Source organism: Staurois parvus, unplaced genomic scaffold (genome assembly GCF_062004578.1).
Source record: "Staurois parvus isolate SC_StPar_1 unplaced genomic scaffold, SC_StPar_1.0 ptg000715l, whole genome shotgun sequence".
Lineage (NCBI taxonomy): Eukaryota > Metazoa > Chordata > Amphibia > Anura > Ranidae > Staurois > Staurois parvus.
The window spans coordinates 10,158,554-10,173,188 of NW_028318511.1; the positions used below are offsets into that span (position 1 = coordinate 10,158,554).

Genomic DNA, 14,635 nt, shown 5'->3' on the forward strand with positions numbered 1-14,635 from the left:
ATAACTAAATATCCTACATACATGATGATGGTCTTCACTAACACAGATGGAGCAGATGATGAGTAGAGGGAGTTTATGATTCTGAATCTTGTTACCTGTGTAACTAAACAAACAGGTTATAATACAAGCTGTAATAACATTAGACATATTTGTATATTTACATAGAAATGATTGCTCGATTAGCAGCAGAATTACTAGATTGTATCATAATGAGAAGACCCCAGGGCACATTACATATCTGATGTTTAAGATGTTGTGGGTTTCCCAACCTCTAGCAATGCTTAGTGCACAGAGCACACCTGCACTACAAGGAATTCCTCTTGTGTAACTTCTACTGTTTGCTGGCACAGAAGTGGAGACTCCATGGCTCCTAGAAGTCTGGGGGATGGCATTAAAATTGTCACTCAGCTTGAAGCATTGTGTATGCTAGATGTCGGCACTGATTTTATTTAAACATGCAGCAAGATTCAAATGGAGATTGAAATTACCCTAAAGCGTAGCTTGCTAGATGATAGGTGGGAAGATATCTTTCTGTCATTTTTAATGCTGGACCCCCTCCTGTCCCTTGTGCAACCTGCTCAATTAAATAATGCTGTACATGTAAAAATAATACGTTCCTGATATGACTAGGTAACATTGGAATTTTCTAATAATTTCAGAACATCTGTTTAAGTAATAACAACCACTTTCCACATCAGAAGCAATCATAATTGCCTCCAAGGGTATCCGTATACAACCCATTTTTTACCGAGAGTCACGTGATATACCAGATTTGACAGGATTGAACTGCCAAAAGCTGGGTACACACAGTTTATTGATTCATTCAACCAGCAGGTTTAAAAACTAACAGCTCCCCAATCAACATAAGCAATGTTAGTGACAACTCCTCTAGAATACATTGATCAGCACTCACAGTCATTGGCTGCAAGTACTGATCAAATGCTGGTTTTCCAGCAAGACTGTTCGACTGGCTTCTGTTTAACAGACAGCTGTACACACGGACCAGAAGTTGGCCAGTTCCTACTGAACCAGCTGATTTTTGTGTATTCCGGGCTTAAAGCTGGCTATAGATGAATTTTTTTTTGATCAGCCAGTGGGCTGATTAAAAAAAAATTAACAAATGAATGGAGATGGCCATAGATGAATTCAAATTTGTCTGGTTCAGCAATTTTCAATCCATCTATGGTCATTCCCACTTGTGAGAAATCAATCTAATGAACAGGAATGGCCATAAAGGGATTGAAATTCGTCTGGTCCCTGCTGAAAAATTTTAATCCACCTATGGCTAGCTATGGAAGGGCACGTGTTTTGTTGAACCATGTGACCGCTCACAAAATGATAGCTTTCTATCATCTGATGGACTGAAGCATGCAATTTACACTATCTGTCTCAAAATCAATCAGGTCACACTCAGATTTTCCAAGTTTCTCTTTTTTATTTTAATTCAACATTGCACAAATTACAAGTGAGTAGATTTATAAATAATCAAAGGATATCTAAATTCAAATACAAAATGTAATATATTGCAGCTCACTGGTCCTTAGATGTGGTGACTGCACTGGGGTCCTTAGATGTGGTGGCTGCATTGGTTTTCATTTTTCAGGCTAAAAACATTTTTATCAAGTGCAGAAAATATCTGATGATTTTGTCAGAAATACAATGTCCTTGTAACAGCATGTGAATTCAAACTAAAATAACAAACAATGTTATCTTCCTTCCTAATTTTCTGTAAACTACAACTCCCCTCCCCTTACCATGTAATGGAGGTAAACAGGGGAAGGTGTGTTTGTAGACCAAATCAGGAGTCTAAGATGACAATCATAGTTCCCTCCAAAGAAACAGTGGAGTCGGTGAGCGTAGCCACCCTAGGACAGGAAGTGTGTTATTAGTAATATTACCTGGTGAAAATAAAAGAAGAAGGCTGAAAAAAAAAGAAAACAATGCAGCAACCACATCTAAGGACTGGTATGCTAAATCATACATTTGTCCAGGAGGGACTAGGCCCCATGTCGGAACTCATACACGTTCGGGTTTTTGGAACTTCCAAGCTTTATAAGTAAATGGAACCAGAGAGGCTTTCCAAAGTTAGATGCACAACTTCCAGACTGGCTGAATATTAGGCCGGTGTGAGCCTAGTGTAATTGTTTGTGAAGGAAATGGTTTATTCTAGGATATAGACAGATTTAATTCTTTTTTGGCATCTCTGTAATCAGTGGAGTGGATATTGATTGCTTTTGGCTGATCTCACAAATTGCAGGTTTGGTTGCTCTCCCCTGCCTTTCAGAGGCTTCTTGAACATAGAGAATCGAGCAAGGACATCTCAGCCTGAATATTATGCTTCAGCCAATCCCTAGGGAGGTATGCCCAGAAGGTGGTTTGAGAGGCATATAAATAGTCTAAGATTTAGAGCAGCAAGGTCTTCCTCTTGTCTTGTTGGAGGGAACATACCTGTTTGGGTGGGGGGTGGCTACCTCCTATATCTGCAGCAGCTATCCTGATTCCAGCCTTTTATTCATCAACGTCCCAGCTGTGGTATAGCTGGGGGGCCTACTCCTGAGGATCCCTTTTAAAGCTAGTCAAGGGAACCTTCACCTGGGAACCTGGTCAGGAGAACTCACTGAAGAGTGCCCAGTCGAACTTAGAAGGGGTCTGGCATTGTGAGCATTGGCATCTCCCTCACTGAAGAGAGTCTGGTGGATACTGGAAGGAGGCATTTGGTGATTCTGTCACATTGTGAGTACTGACGTGAATTCAGGATTCTCGTGACAGTGTGCTGTATACCTTAAGAGGACGAGCTGGTAGTATTCCTAGCTGTGATAGTTTTCTAAAGAAAGAGGTCTCAGTTTCTGTACTTATTCCTACACAAAGACAGCTCAGAAACACGTAGGAGAGTGAAGTGTCCTCATCTCATATCTTGAGTATCCCAAATCACCCTACACTCATCCAAATCTCTTCAGCAAGAAAAATCCTGAAAAGACATCCCCTAGATTGAGTCAGATGTGTGCCTGGCTGCCGCTGCACTGATCTTAGGAAAGAACCTGACAAAGCGACTAATGCTGTGGTAGCGATACATATATACTATATATAATATATACAGTATATGTTGTCTGGACCAGGGGCGGACTGACAACTCATGGGGCCCCCGGGCAATAGGGGATCACGGGGCCCCTGTGTCCTTGCACAAACTCAAAAAAGCCTATGAAAAAGGTACCAGGGGCATCTCATGGGGCCCCCTACTGACCCCAAGCCCTCGGGCAGTGCCCGAGTTTCCAAATGGTCAGTCCGCCCCTGATCTGGACAGAGGTTCTTACCTCTGACACATTCACAAAGCATCTGCAGAGAGCAAAGCAGAAAGAAGGGACAGTGCAATGATATCTGTCCCCAATTAGTTGCTTTTCCTTAGATACTCATATTTTATGTAAGGACTAAAAATCAGTGCTAAAAACAGGAAGTTACACTGGAATAAGGCCTGGTCACTCATAGCTAAATGCTCATTCAATACGACCACGCTGGAGGCAGCCTATAAGGTATTGTTTCGTTGGTATTGGGTTTCGGCTCGTTTGGCCCAGGCTAACCCTGCCTGTAGTGATCAATGTTTTCGGGGTTGTGGCTATCGTGGCGATGTATTGCATATCTGGTGGTCATGCCCGAGACTGGTTCGTTTTTGGTGTCGTGTGTTTGGCCTCCTTTTCACTTTGTTCCATCTCTCCATACGCCGGGATGCTCGGTATGCTTTGCTTCATTGCCCCATATCAGGCCTCTTGGCTCATCAGCAGAAGTTGGCTTCCTATTTGTTTTTATCGGCCACTAGAACAATTGCTCAGGCCTGGAAGAGTCCGTTTGTCCTTCTTCAAGGGATGCGAGATTGTATGACCACTATGATGCTCAACGAACAGATGTCTAGTATATGTAACAACTCCCAGCGTAATTTTTTGAAAATACGGGAGCCGTGGTTGCAATATGCCTTTCCCACGCTCCCCCCGGCTAGTATGGGTATGTATAGGCGTTTGGTATTGGCGTTCTTGGACCCCCGCTCTTTGTTGTTTTTTTTTTTTTTGTTTTTTTTTCCTTTCTCTCTTTTTCTGTTTGTTTTTGGTGTGACAGTGGACAGCTGCCTTTAGCTGTTACAGTCAGAGTTACATTAATGTTATTGTAACTTATGTGCCATTGATAGCCCCTGCGTGGGTGTACCTTTTGCCTTGTTGGAGTTAGAGCACTGTTTTCTCTATTATGCTTTTTTTTTTATCGGTGCAATTGATAGTCCCTGCTTGGGCATGTTTTGTTGCCTCTGTTTTATACTGTTTAAACTTAAAATTAATAAAAACCATTGAAATATAAAACTGGAGGAAAGGGGAAGGAGGGAAGGGGGAAAAAAAACCAAAAAAAAAAACTAGGAAGTTGTAGATGTTCCCACTAACGTTAAACTTTATTAGATTGAACGCTTTCTGTATATGTGAAAGATGCTCACACAAGTATAGTCATGTTTGACACTTATGTATTGCTATAGGTAACCAAAGATGATTGGAGAGACAGAAGACACATGGCGAGAGCAGCAATACCAGAACATTGCAAGTAAGATATATTTTATTTAAATATCTTTTTTTTTGATGGAAAAGTTTTCTCTAGCATCAGTAGAATAATATCCCACATAGCACAGACCAGAGCTACAACTGGACCCATCTCTACAATGGCCATAGAGGGGCAAATCATTTAAAAGTGATATTTTAGGTAAATCTGTAGCATGGTGGGCTGACTCCACCCTTGGTTTCTTATACTTACTCTTATTCTTAAGCTGTGTTTACTATGCTTCAGTTTATGAATAAACAGGAGCCTCTGTCTCCTGTTAATCCCTCTGCAGGGCAAATGAGGCTACAAAGCAAGGGTCGAGGGAATGTTTCTCCAGTAAAATAAAATAAAAAATTAGTGACACCAACTGTTGTCTTATTGATGCCGTCCTTTGCTCTAATGACTGACACCGTCCACTGGTCTACTGACTGACACTGTTCAGTGCCCTACTGACCCCCCCCCCCACAAAAAAAAGGCATCGTGGAAAAAATGTAAAACAATTTAAACAATTGCAACAAATAATAAAACAAACTTAAAAATCATTAAAAATGTAAATAATAAAATAAAATTAAGGGCTCATTCACACTGGTTCTCTGGCCCATTCAGTGTGAATGAGCGGTTTGTTTGTTCAGCTGGAGCCGCCTGTTACTCTGTGGGGAGGCATTGACTGTATGAACACAGTCACAGGTCCTAATTTGATAGGTAGGTGTGCAGATGCGTTTGAGTGGCCCCAAGCACACACTGTCTGTGTACACGTGCATCCACATGCCTGTCAAGTTAGGATCTGCAGTTGTGTTTGTACAGTTGCTAGATCCCCATAGCGTAATATAGGATGACTGCACATAAATAAAAACTGGTTTGCACTGTACAGGCCACAGCACCCATCTGAATGAGCCCCCAAGACCAAATTAACATACAGAGTTTTATTTATTAACTCAGTATAGTTTTATCTTTTAGATTTAGAAGGTGTTTTGTAAGTTATGTTGTGCTTGTGTCCGCTAATAATGATTTTGTTGTATTTTTTGTGATAAGGAAATGATGACACAGAAAATAGTCAGAAAACTCCCAGAAAAAAAAAAGCAGATAAACGCAATATGAGTTTAGAAAATGTGCCTAAAAACAGAACTCGCATAAAAATGCAGGAAAACGCAGGTGACTGCATATCAGTTTTCACCTGAATATTTTATTCACAAGCCCTTAATGCCCAAGCAGAAAAAAATTACTAATACTCATACAGTAAAGTATGAGAATGTTTAAAGCAGAATGGTCCTCTAAAGGAAGTATATGGGGTATATAAAAAGCAAACATAAATACTCATCTCCATGCTACAGCATCAGTGTGAAGCTGTCGTTGTCCTGTGTCTGCTATAAACCCCAGAACGGAGCTATCATACTGATCACTCAGTTCTCTGTCTGCTCAGAGTAGAGAGTGGTGACTGCTCCTCCAGCGCTCACTGCAACACCAGGCTGGGGAGGGGGCAAGCACAGCTGGCTTTGACTCAGCCTTGCGCTGAGAGCCAGAGCCAGCTGTCAATCAGGCGGCTGGGTAGATTCAGATAATATAGTCGGGATCCTTCCACAGCCTTGAGCGGTTCTTTGACGTTAGCGGACATCTGGGTCACAGGAGCCTCATCTTTTATATTTTTCCAAAATATTGGTTGATTTATTGTGTTTGTGTACCCTAACATTAACCTTAGTGTATTGCTTAACTGAAACCTTGCATTTCCTAGACCTTAGCAGTAATATTGTATACAATAAAAAAAAATGGAACTACCACTGTTTTATTCTCTAGGGTGTCTGGTTTCAGAAAATACATAACATTGTTGGGGTTTTATACAATCTTGAGGCCTAAAATTATTTTTTAAGTGTGTACAAAAAACCCTGCAAAAACAGCACTGGTATTGAAAGTGTTCATGTCTGATTTAGAACTTTCCTTTCTGCAGAGTCAACTTAACACTTTAAAGCAGTGTTTCTCAAACCTTTTTCAGTCAAGACACCCTCTAAAATTATGGACAGTGTCAAGACACCCTCTAAAGAGTGTGGAGTGTAAGATAAGTGAGGAGAAATCACAGTGGTGTTGGCGAGAGTGTGGGGAAGGGGGGACAGTGTATCATATTTGGTGGGAATGTCCAAAGATTCAAATATTCTGGAAAAAAATAGTACATTTAATAGAGAACATCATTGAAATGAACATCGGGTTAGATCCAGGGATGTGCCTGTTACACAGTTCAGAGCTATCAGTTAGTAAATATAAGAAATTAGGTTTAGGGTACTATTTGAACGCAGCAAAAAGCCTGATCCCCAAGTATTGGAAGAAAAAAGAAATACCGAAAGAGGAGGAGTGGATAGAAAGAGTAAATTGGACTAGCAAGATGGAGAAGACATATTATATACAGGAAGATAAGTTGGAGGTATATCTCGCGAAATGGGAAAACTTTGTAATAAACATGAGAAAGTGAAAAGTAGAACGTCATAGAGAACAGATAGATGGGTAGGATATGCTTGCTTTGGATAAAAGACAAGGAAAATGCAGAGTGGGGGTTAGGGGGGGAGGGGTCAATGTTTCAAGAGGGGGGTAAATGAAGTAATAAGAAATAATTTTATATTTATGATGATTGAGATGAAAATGTTTATCTTTTTTTTTTTCTATTGTTATTACTGTGAAAAACTAATAAATATTTAAAAAAAAAAAAAAAAGACACCCTCTAAAATTATGGACAGTGTCAAGACACCCCATTCTAAAATGTAAAAACTTTTCTAATAGTTTTATATTCAGTAATGCAGCAACATCCACACATGTAAGACACCCAACATTAGAGGTGATTTTTTCTTCCAAAGCAAAGACACTATTGCACACTGGTACTGACTAGTATTCCAAAGTTTCTCTTCTCCCTCAGTTTTTCTCCATCGTTGAGCGAATGTGACTTCAGCACAGATGAGAGGGGCAGGGGATGATCAAACTAGGATGCTGTGCAGGCAAGCGAAGTCCTCCTTATCAACTGATGATGTCATTGTTTCTCAGGCTAGAAGATCACAATGGTGTACAATGAAAACCCATGGTTTTGTGTAACTAAAAGACAGGCTTGTTCCACCCACTGGCTTGTAAACAAGTTTTGGGAAATTTTTAAACATTTTGCCAAGGCACCCCTGAAGAAACCTCAAGGCACCCTGGTTGAAAAAGGAAGCTTTAAAGTATAGCTGAAAATAAAAATGGTGCCAGACTATATATACAGGAATGTTATTACAAAACAGACAATAACAACAAAACTAAATGGGATTAAATGTAGGAAAAACATTTGATAACATTTTTCTGGTCTTTGGATTCATGCATAGTAAGTTGTTTGCAGAGTAGTCCAATTTAATATTACAAAGTCCATGGCTCTCATAAATGACTCTTAACATTCCTTCATAGTTCCCATGGTGTCAAGAGCTCCCAGCTGTAAATTGCAGACATCTTTTCAGGTCACTGAAGTGGGTGTTTACAGAATTTGCATAATCAAACCAAGTGTCTGCGGGGTGCATTGAAGAGGTGCTAAAGTGTATATGATGCTCCTGCAGATGCTCTCTTAATACTAACTATATCCATGTTTTCACCATGTTTTACAATCTGACAATCAACATATTATTGAACAGAAATAAATGACAATCAGACAGATATACACACAGACACCAAATATGGTATATATGGATCTTCTGCATATTATCCCAAGGAGATGCAATGTGTTGAGTTGCCTTCTGCACTTTGTATATGGTGCCTGATTGTTATTTTCTTGTACATTAGTATAACCACTTTTTATGAAGGTATCTTCGATACAGCTGGTATTATTGAACAGAAACCACAGTTGGGCTTTGGTAGCTAAAAATCCAAACCTAATTGTGAATTTGCTCAAACCATTCTCTAGACTAGCTATTAAAGGCTGTGCAGATTCTGCATAGTTTGGGGTGTCAAACTGGTGGCCCTCCAGCTGTTGCGGAACTACAAGTCCCATCATGCCTCTGCCTTTGGGAGGCATGCTTGTAACTGTCAGCCCTGCAGTGCCTCATGGGACTTGTAGTTCCACAACAGCTGGAGGGCTGCCAGTTTGACACCACTGTCGATTTTACGGCCTCCTGCATGGCATTTTGCTTTATCTACCTTGTGCTTAGCTTGAGATGTCTTCTGTTAAGTGTGCTTTAAACTGCAATGTTCTAGTGGGGGTTAAAGTATATAAAAATGTCCTCACCACAGACATAAGATTTACATTTGACTGTTTTGTCATTGACTCACATTTTAGAGAAATGAAGGTGTGGAATACAACTTCCCAATTCTCTCCACTCAGTTTGAGACCTCATTATCATCACACAGATGCCCCTTTTAAGCATTTCCTGAAAAGCACATGGGGGCTACTATTGCCAATCCTCTTCTGAAGATGCTTCTTGTCTGGCTAGTAAACTGATCAAAAGTTCAAGTTCATCTCTGCATTGTGTAAAAAGGCTGTTTGATCCTGTCTTCTCTGGCCCTCCTCTTGTTGAAATGACCACCTGATACAGACTGAATCCGTAGTCAGATGCACATGCTCAGATTGGTATGTATTGCTAGAGAGGTTTTTTTTTCTTGGGAGAGTGCATGTGATCAGCACAGGGCCAATCAGCACTGTTCAGACAGAGAAAACTCCTCCTACAAGCTTTAACCAGTGCTCAGCTGAAGTCACAAAACTGCTCTAACTACTGATGAGAAAAGGTATTTAGCAGTTTATATTTACTAAAATAATTACATTTCCATGTTCTGTGTACTGTGGGAGAGCAGATAGAGAGAATGCAGGGTCCTGGGTTTAGTAACACTTTAAGTCACTGACCTGGAACAAGTATGTATATCTTTAACCACTTGCCCTCCTGAGGATTTACCCCTCTTCCTGACCAGGCCATTTTTTACATTACGGCGCTGCGTTATTTTAACTGACAATTGCGTGGCATGTAGCAGTGCACGCAAATTAAATTTACATCCTTCTGTTCCCTCGAATTGAGCTTTCTTTTGGTGGCATTTGCTTGCCTGTGTGTTTTTTACTTTTTGCGCTATAAAAAAAAGACAGTTTGATAAAAAAAACAATATTTTTGCCTTTTTGCTATTAAACATGTCCAGTAAAAAAAATTTAAAAAATCAGATTTTGTCATAAATTTAGGCCAAAATGTGTTCTGTGACATGTCTTTGCTAAAAACAATTCCAATATGTGTAAATGAATTGGTTTATGTGAAAGTTATAGCGTTTACGAATGGCGGTATATAGATACTGGAATTTTTTTTTATACTAGTAATGGTGGCGATCAGCGACTTATAGCAGGGCTGCGGCGGACATTCTGAAGCTGAGGAGAACTTACTTGGTGTCATTGACATCCCCAGTGACACCAATACAGTGAACAGTGCTAAAAAAAAGCACTGACACTGTAGTAATGGCACTGGGCAGGAAGAGATTAACATGAGGGGCGATCAAAGGGTTAACAGTGTGCAGGGAGTGTTTTACTAGGGGCAGTGTTAGTGTGCTTCACTGTAAGCACTCTGCTTTGGATGGCTGTGCTGTCCAAAGCAGTGTGCCCGAGCCGCAGAAATGCAAAATCACATATGTATATACATGATTTTGCGCACCTATACTGCCCTGTAGCAGTATTTCTGCTATAGGGTGGTCGGGAAGCGCTTAAAGTCAGACATAATTATTTGGATACTTGTTCCCAATAAGGAACACAAAGCATTGAGGAAAAGGTAAATATGACAGCCAGGAAACCAGCACTTGCAGAATGAAAAGTAGCAATGGCAGCCTCTGTGTCTATCTGGAAAGTTTCCTTTAGCAACAGAAATCATATAATCACTATAATATCCTACCACTAGACATTAGAGGGGAGCTCAGAAGGGACGTACCTGGTTAGGGGCTATCAGTAGGAATACTCATAATAATGAGGTGTAAGGATGGTGAAAAATAAGAAGCACTATGTAAAGGCTTTCAGCAGTAATACTGAAAATACTGAGGTAAGTGGAAGATGAAGAATAAAAAGCAATGTGTGTTGGAAACTGAAGCAGCATTGATATGTGTTCAACTTGAGTCTGACAGGGTTCCTCCTGATTTGTTTGTGAACAGGAGGTTCCAAAGAAGGCTAGGAAGACTATAATGCATAATGGAAAAGTCTGCCTCATATAACCCCTGTTAAAAAAAAGTTTGAATGTTTCTAAATCTTCTCTTTAGTCCACCAGTTATCCCATATAAGGCTAGGTTCACATCTATGTAGGTTGTGTTTGAGTCATTTCTGCATTGCGTTTTGCGTTTTTGCACTTGCGTTTTTGATGCGTTTTGCATTTATTTTTTTTTTCTTTTTCTTGTTGCTAGGCAGATTTAAAATGCAAAACGTAAAAAGCAGCAAAAAACCATCAAAAACACAATACATGCTTTTCTGCAGCATTTCCATTGAAGTCTATAAAAACAAAAACGCAACTTTTTTGCGTTCAAAAAAGTCCCTGACCCTTTCTAAAAAACAAAATCATGTTAAATGGACTGTACTGCTTTTCTGCAAAACGCTGCAGAAAACGCTTAGGTGTGAATCTATTGTTAGTTTGACTCTTGAAACTGGGGTATTGACTTCCTGATTCCTGTCGCTTATCTTGGTTTCTGTTGGCAGCATTGCCACAATACCACAGCTGGTTCCCATGTTAAAATAAAACCTGACCTTTGAAATTGTAATGTGTCCATTTTACTTTCAGCATGATCCTGTTATTTACCTTTTAACACTTTAGATTTTAGAAGTAGCAGTTAAAAATCAGATGCCGATATAAAAGTATATTTTTCCATCCGGAGTTAAAGTGTAACTAAAGGCAAAACTTTTTTTTAGTTTTGGATAGGGTGGAGAGGGATTAGAACACCTATTAGGCTTTCATTGCTGGCTGTGCCCCTGTTAAAGAGATTTACCCTCTCTATTTGTCCTGCTTGCCATTATCAGTGAAAGTAAAAAAAATCCCAACTTTTGGGTTGTCCCCAGAAAAGTAATAGAGGGGAAATCTTCCAATGGAGACACTGGTTTTGGTGATCAGGGGGTCCCCAAAGGGATTCCCTTAATTTGCAAGGGTTTCCTCTCACTCCCTGTTTGACTATGGGACAGAATGTGAAGGGAAATCTCTGAAATGGGACACGGATAGTGAAAAAAAACTGATGGGGGTTATAACCCTCCCTTGCGCTATCCAAAATAAAAAAATAAAAAACCAAAGACATGTAGCAGAATACATTTTGGCCTAAATTTATGACGAAGTTTGATTTTTCTAATTTTTTTACTGGATATATTTTATACAAAAGTCAAAAATATATATTTTTTTTTTCAAAATTGTCGGCCTTTTTTTGTTTATAGCTCCAAAAATAAAAACCGCACAGGTGATCAAATACCACTGAAAGAAAGCTCTAATTGTGGGAAAAAGGACATAAATTTAATTTGGGTGCAGTAGTGCATGACCACGCAATTGTCATTTAAAGTAACACAGTGCTGTATTGCTAAAAATGGCCTGGTGAGGAAGGAGGGTAAATCCTCTGGAGGGCAAGTGGTTAATATGCTTTCTAATCTAAAAAAAATATTAACAAACAGTAATGCATTGTTGTATTTTCTAAACCATTTTGCACAGGTGTCTGCATAGCAAACTAATCTGGGCTCATTAATTGTGTGGCTGTGTTAGGCTTGGTTCACATATGTGGGGGTGGTGCCACTGTGGATCCGCATGAAAATCTGTGCAGCTGCACCACCCGCACAGAGGAATGGCATGCCACCTGCACCTGCCGCCTGCACTGGAAAACGCAACCGTACTGGGAACTTCTTCCCTGCATGGCACGGGAGTCCATTCAAATGAATGTGCTCTCGTGCCCGCGCAAAACGCGGCCCTCACGGCCGCATATATATGTGAACCAGGGCTTAGGCATAATTGCTTGTAAATTCCTCAGGGGAGGAGCTAATCTGATGGATTTGGGTTATTAACTGGTCTGTGTAGTGTATTAGGGAACTTGCTTCCATTGAGGTTGATTTACTAAAGGCAAATAGACTGTTCACTTTGCAAGAGAAGTACAGTATCTTTGCATGACTTATTCTTTGAATGTGATTGGGTAGTCTGTGAAAAGTGACGTCTCACCACCTTTACTAAGCTCTGGGGAAAGTTACCTTGCAAAGTGAACAGTCTATTTGTCTTTAGTAAATCAACCCCATTGTCTTTGTGTACAAATGAAAAATGTGTTTGCAGTGATAGGAGGAGAAACCCCCCCCCCCCCCATGTCTCATTTTATCTCTTGTGTTCAGATGTGACTATATTTCAAGAAGCCACAATATATTTGCCAGTGTCTGCTATTCAGGTGCCTTGATATAACGAGACTCTGAGAAGTGTAATGCAGCCATAATGCATGCATACTGATCCAAGAACACCACATCATGTACAGTTGTAAAAAAAATTGAATATACTCATCCCTTCACTTAGTTTAAAACTGATGGTGGATTGCGGGCCTTAGGGGGACGTGGACCTAGTTGTAGTTGTCACTTACATTTCTATACAAGTGGCAAATTTTTCAATTATAATAATAAGCATGTTGTACTTACCTGCTCTGTGCAGTTTCACTTTGCAAAGAATACCCTATCATGTGCCAGGAAACATTTGGGTTGATTTACTAAAACTGCAAAATTTGGTGCAGCTTTGCAGAGAAACCAGTCAGCTTCCACGTTTTATAATCAAAGCTTAATTGAACAAGCAGAGGTTAGAAGCTGATTGGCTACCATATACAGCTACACTTGATTTTGCACTCTCCAGTTTTAGTAAAACAACTCCATTTTTGCTTGCACATGGCTGGATGATGGAAGTCAGCTTCAGATCATTCAACAAGCTCTGAAGAAAATTCTCATGCACAAGTAAAACCTCCCTTGCAAAGCAGTCTATTTGCCTTTTAGGAAATCAACCCCAATGTGTTTCATAGAAGTTCAGGATTTCCTTGTTTAGAAGTTGACCCATGATCAATTTTAGAGGCAGACTGATTCCAGGAGGACAGAAAAGTCTTGTTTCTAAACATTTTGGAAAAGATCGCAAAACATTATAGTGTTACCAATCAGAAATATGTAAATCTGTGATAAACTAGGGGAATTTACACCTCGGTCACACCAAGTACGACTTGCCATACGATTTGCCATGCCACGCGAGGTCACATGGCAATTCGCACCCTATTGTCAGCAAATAAAGCTGTCATATTGGTGTGATTCCGAATTGGTCGGAGCAGCACCAATTTCTAAAGTAGTGCCCGCACTACTTCCGGTGCAACTTGCATAGACATCTGGGCAGATGTTCTGCAAGTTGCACCTCAAGTCATAATGACATCCAACTTTGAAATCGTGCGACTTCACTGGAAGTCAAAGTCGGATCGGTGTGACCAGGACCTTAAATTGATCAGTGGTGCGAATTACCTTCAGTGAAACCACATGTCAAAAGCCATCTGAAGATCCTAAGAGGCAATCTCAGGGTTTCTCTGTGCAAGTAAACCCTGTCCCTAGATACTTCCTATTGATTATTTATTGTGATGGCCAGCTTTATTGATCACTATAAAACTGAAATATGCTTGACAGGAAAAGTTGAGAGATTTGCAAATGTTGCTTATAACTTTATGTGGCTCCATCTCTGGATCATTTTAAAACATAGTTTATACATGAAGCATTAAATAATGTGTTCAGTTTGAATTGCACTGATTTGTGACAGGTTACCTGTAAGTGTGCTAATTTTTGTTAAAATAGAATATTTTACCTTTTTCACTCTATTTTACTTTTTCTAGTGGATGTTAAAGGAGCAGGTATTCCTGGCTTCAAAAGGTTTGGGATCTATGTAACTACAGGTATCTACATAGTAGCTATGCATTTATCCATCACAAAATAGACCTTGGGCTCAATTCATTATTTATAAGGCATGTGTTATTTATTCAATAAACTCCAGCCAATACATATGTATTGCTTTTAGTTACCATGAGACAAGGTTATAATTTCTGTAATTCATTTTCTCTCATTAAGGAGCTTTTATCTCACTTTCTGTGCTGGCGATCAAACAAG

General features: G+C 39.8%; 1 protein-coding gene across 1 annotated transcript in view; it reads left to right on the plus strand.

Annotated features, from left to right (window-relative positions):
• The window catches only part of LMNTD2 (lamin tail domain containing 2), a 138,586-nt gene that overhangs the window by 100,725 nt on the left and 23,226 nt on the right, over positions 1–14,635 (plus strand). The window contains exon 2 of the mRNA XM_089653594.1: positions 4,508–4,572. Within this exon, the coding sequence (XP_089509720.1) occupies positions 4,541–4,572 (32 nt within the window). The 5' untranslated portion in view covers positions 4,508–4,540. The remainder of the gene's footprint in view (positions 1–4,507; positions 4,573–14,635) is intronic.